The sequence below is a fragment of the Triticum aestivum genome, chromosome 2A (genome assembly GCF_018294505.1).
Source record: "Triticum aestivum cultivar Chinese Spring chromosome 2A, IWGSC CS RefSeq v2.1, whole genome shotgun sequence".
Lineage (NCBI taxonomy): Eukaryota > Viridiplantae > Streptophyta > Magnoliopsida > Poales > Poaceae > Triticum > Triticum aestivum.
The window spans coordinates 707,327,021-707,331,061 of NC_057797.1; the positions used below are offsets into that span (position 1 = coordinate 707,327,021).

Sequence of the window (4,041 nt, forward strand, 5' to 3'; positions counted from 1 at the left end):
AATTGCATGTGTACCATGCAATTGCAAGTGTCTCGTCCCAACTGCAACTGCAAAGTCTTCAACGCAATTGCAACTCTGCATTGTTTTGTCGGGGAGGGAAAATTGCATGTCTGATACTAACCATGCAACTGTAAGTATTGCTTCGTAATGCAACTATGTGTTGTTTTGTCTTTGTCTGTGTGTGTGGGGGGGGGGTGAGTGTGGAGTTGCATGTATGCAACTAGGCACACAACTCTGATTGTCGTGCCCCATCCGCAACTGCATGTCTTGTAACTCGGCCGCAAGTGGACTTTTTTGTTCTGTCGGAGGGGCGGGCCAGTTGGAAGCCCGACAACAGCCCCGCAACTGCAAGCGCCGCACCCGACCGCAACTGCATGTCCCCCAACACAGTTGCAACTGGACCTTTGTTTTGATGGAGGGGGCGGGCTAGTTGCATGTCCGACACTAGGCATGCAACTGCAAGTGCCGCACCCGACCGCAACTGCATGTCTTCTAGCCCGACCGCAACTACACTTTTTTGTTCTGTTGGAGGGGGCACCGGTAGAAGGGGCAAACCAGTTGCAAGCCCGACAACATCCCTTGCAACTGCAAGCTCTGCACCCGACCAAATTTGCATGTCCCCCAACATGGTCGCAGCTAGACCTTTGTTTTGTCGGTGGGGAAGGCGGGAGAGGGGGCGGGCTAGTTGCATGTCCAACACTAGGAATGCAACTGCAAGTGTCGCACCCGACCGCAACTGCATGTCTTGTAACCCAACTGGAATTAGACTTTTTTATTCTGTCGGAGGGGCGCCGCTAGTGGGGCGGGCCAGCTGCAAGCACGATAACAGCCCCGCAACTGCAAGCGCCGCACCTGACCGCAACTGCATGTCCCCCAACATGGTTGCAATTGAACCTTTGTTTTGTCGGAGGGGGTGGCGGGAGAGGGGGCGGGCCAGTTGTATGTCCGACCCTAGGCATGCAATTGCAAGGGCCGCACCTGACCGCAACTGCATGTCCTCCAACATAGTTGCAACTGGACCTTTGGTTTGTCGGAGGGGGCGGCGAGAGAGGGGGCGGGCCAGTTGCATGTCTGACACTAGTTGCACGTCCTCCCATGCGCAACCACATATGTTCTAGTCTGCATGCAATTGCAAGTGACACCACCCGAGCAAAACTAGGGTGTGTGCGGGGCGGGCGGTTGGTTGCTTGGGCAGACCGATATGATGGGTTTATTTTTAACTTTTTCGTTTTCTACTTTTTTTGTGTTTTTGTGTTTTGGATTTTGTGTTTTTTTCCTTTTCTTATTAGTGATGTCTAGGATTTTTATTTTAAATAACGCCACTCGCCTTGCACACCCATGGGCCGAACAGTCACCTGTACTCTGGCCTTGCCCATCCATGTACAACTTAATATATTTTTATTTTTATAAGATAGTGCCACTAGTTATGCACGTGTCACCCGCATGTCAATCGTCCACGCGCAATTGCATGCTCGTCATTTCTATGCAACCCTTTTTCTCAAAATATTGTCACCTGATCGCTCACACGTTGATCACACGCAATTGCATGTCCGTCATCAGTGTGTAATTTATTATTTTATTTAAAATATATTTTATTTTCCCACAGATCACCTAAAAACTAGTGATATACACTAAGAAAGAAGTAGATGGTCCCAGACTAGGCATATGCAACATTTGCCTTGTTTCAAATTACAATTTTGTTGATCAGAGAGTGACCTTTAGTTTTCTACTATCCGCTTCCCCCTTTTTAGCAGTTTTTATGACATGCCTTCCCCCTTTTTAGCAGTTTTTACGACATGCACCAGGAAGCTCATTTTTAGTTCAACCAAAGATGTTCTCTAATGATCCTAAAAAAAGATGTTCTCTAATTTATTTTTCTATTTCTTGTGTCAAAATTATGTGCTCAAGTAATACAAACACACTATTTTTTATGCATTATGTTATGTTTCATGGAGACACACTCCACGCCTGGCAGCGTTGACACAGACACTGATATATTTGTCAGGCCAAATACAAAAAAAAGTAAGCAATCAAGTAGGAGACTAGACAGCCCAGCACACTTCAGAAAAATAGGCACCGGAAAAGAAGACAGCCCAGCACACTTCAGAAAAATAGGCACCGGAAAAGAAGACAGCCCAGCACGAGACAAGCTTTTGGGAGGACAAAACAAAAGAAAAGCAGCCCACTTAAGAAAAGAGTTGTACACACAGCCCACATGCACGAAGCTGGAAAATCAATCGACCGGGGGCAAGCCTATACGTATAATGCTGACTTCAGTCGACTGAGACTTCGTGACTGAGTCCTAACTAAACCCATATTGTAATCCTATAATATAGGAATCAAACTCTTCTTTGCTGCAAAAAAAAAAAATCGATGCAGAGAGTGGTTCTTGGTTTCTAAATTCTAACTGAATGTACTAGGGACAGAGGCTAGTAGAATCGATCGTTCAGGACCATTTCCATCAGACCAAAAACAACGAAAATGTATAGCTCCGGTTTCTTGCTTCCGCTTCTATTCATGGCTCTGCTCTCCTCCGGTGTGAGTTTGCAGCCTCTCGTCGTTCGTTGGGGGCTAAAAATGGAGTTGGGCCGTGCCCTATTTGTGCACACCCCCCGGAAGACGGCAAGCCAGCCGAGCCTCCTTGACATTTAGCGCCATGTCAAGGCGGCATTGCTCCCAATTCTAAGGCTGTTCGCCGCCGCAGGCAAATGATGAAGGGGGCCGGCGCCATGAGCACGATGAAGCCGCCGTCATCGCCCTTGCTCGACGGCCACGGCCACCACTTCCTCGAGGAGTGCTCCCTCTGCGGCAAGTCCCTCTCCGGCGACATCTTCATGTACAGGTCCGTCGTTCTACCCCAGCTGCATGCAAAGCGACCATCTTGTATGTGTGCGTGACTACGTGTGTGTGTACTGTGTTGTGCAGGGGTGACACGCCGTTCTGCAGCGAGGAGTGCAGGCATCAGCAGATCGAGGTGGACAGGGCGAGGCACCGGCGGAAGAAGCACGCGGCGGCGCACGCGGTGTCGGCGGCGCGGAAGGTGCAGCACCGGCACCACCACCACCACCACCACCATCACCATCACCGTCAGCACCAGCAGCCGGGGCCGGAGCCGCAGCCGCGGGCGGCCATGGTGGGCTCCGCCCCGTGGGCCGACGCCGGGTTCGCCGCGAGGAGCCCCGCGTTGCGCGTGTGACGCCCCGATCAGACCGCACCCTATCTCCCGCGACCTCAGTTTGGCACACGTACGTACAGTATAGGACGACGGACATATACGTACACGTACTCATACGTCTACGGCTACACGCGCCACCATACGGGTTTAGGGACCGGTTGCATATATTAGTGGTGTATGTACGTACACGGCTGATCTAGGGTCCCATTGTTCCACGGGCGGCTGGACATGGAGGTTTTTTCACAAATAGTGTGTCCCGGTCGAGGTTAGAACTTTAGAGCCACGAGAGCGTGAGCCATTGTTGCATGCAATGCAATGCATGGGCTCCCTCTCCATTTCTCTCGCCCCAGATTAACTTGGCTGTTTGTTCTGCTATTGTGGAATGGGATTGATATTCCGTGCCAAACGCTCTAGATGTAAATCTTGTTGTTACTTTGATCAATACTACATGTTTGTTGTACAAAGTTCCCGAACCTTGGATGAAAGTGCAACGACACTGAGAACGTGTGGCTGCACGATACTACTATAGGTAGGAAAAACTGAAGAGAAATCAGGTTCAGATTCAGAGTTCAGAGTGGTTATGCATCGAAGGTTCAGAACACTGTATCTATAGCAGCGCCGGGTCCGGCGCGGATTTGACAGTGTCATCGCACCCTCAAGGATGGCGACGTGAGACATATTTTAGTGCGCACACTTGCTAACCAAGGCGATCTCAAATCAACATGAAAGATTAGTTCAGTGATCAAGTATCACAACACTACTACGACTACGAATCAAAATTGGGCGGCCAATGGAGTCACACAGCGGTGCAATGACGGGCATAAACTATGCCGGTCTAGCTTCTTTTAAAAGTCACCCGAGATGCG

General features: G+C 50.0%; 1 protein-coding gene across 1 annotated transcript; it reads left to right on the plus strand.

Annotated features, from left to right (window-relative positions):
* The first annotated feature begins 2,621 nt into the window (after window positions 1–2,621).
* On the plus strand, window positions 2,622–3,639 carry LOC123186077 (lateral signaling target protein 2 homolog). Its single transcript, XM_044597871.1, has 2 exons — window positions 2,622–2,842; window positions 2,926–3,639. Exons 1-2 carry the CDS (start codon window positions 2,709–2,711, stop codon window positions 3,194–3,196), a joined length of 405 nt encoding a protein of 134 aa, XP_044453806.1. The 5' UTR covers window positions 2,622–2,708; the 3' UTR covers window positions 3,197–3,639.
* Window positions 3,640–4,041: the final 402 nt, after the last annotated feature.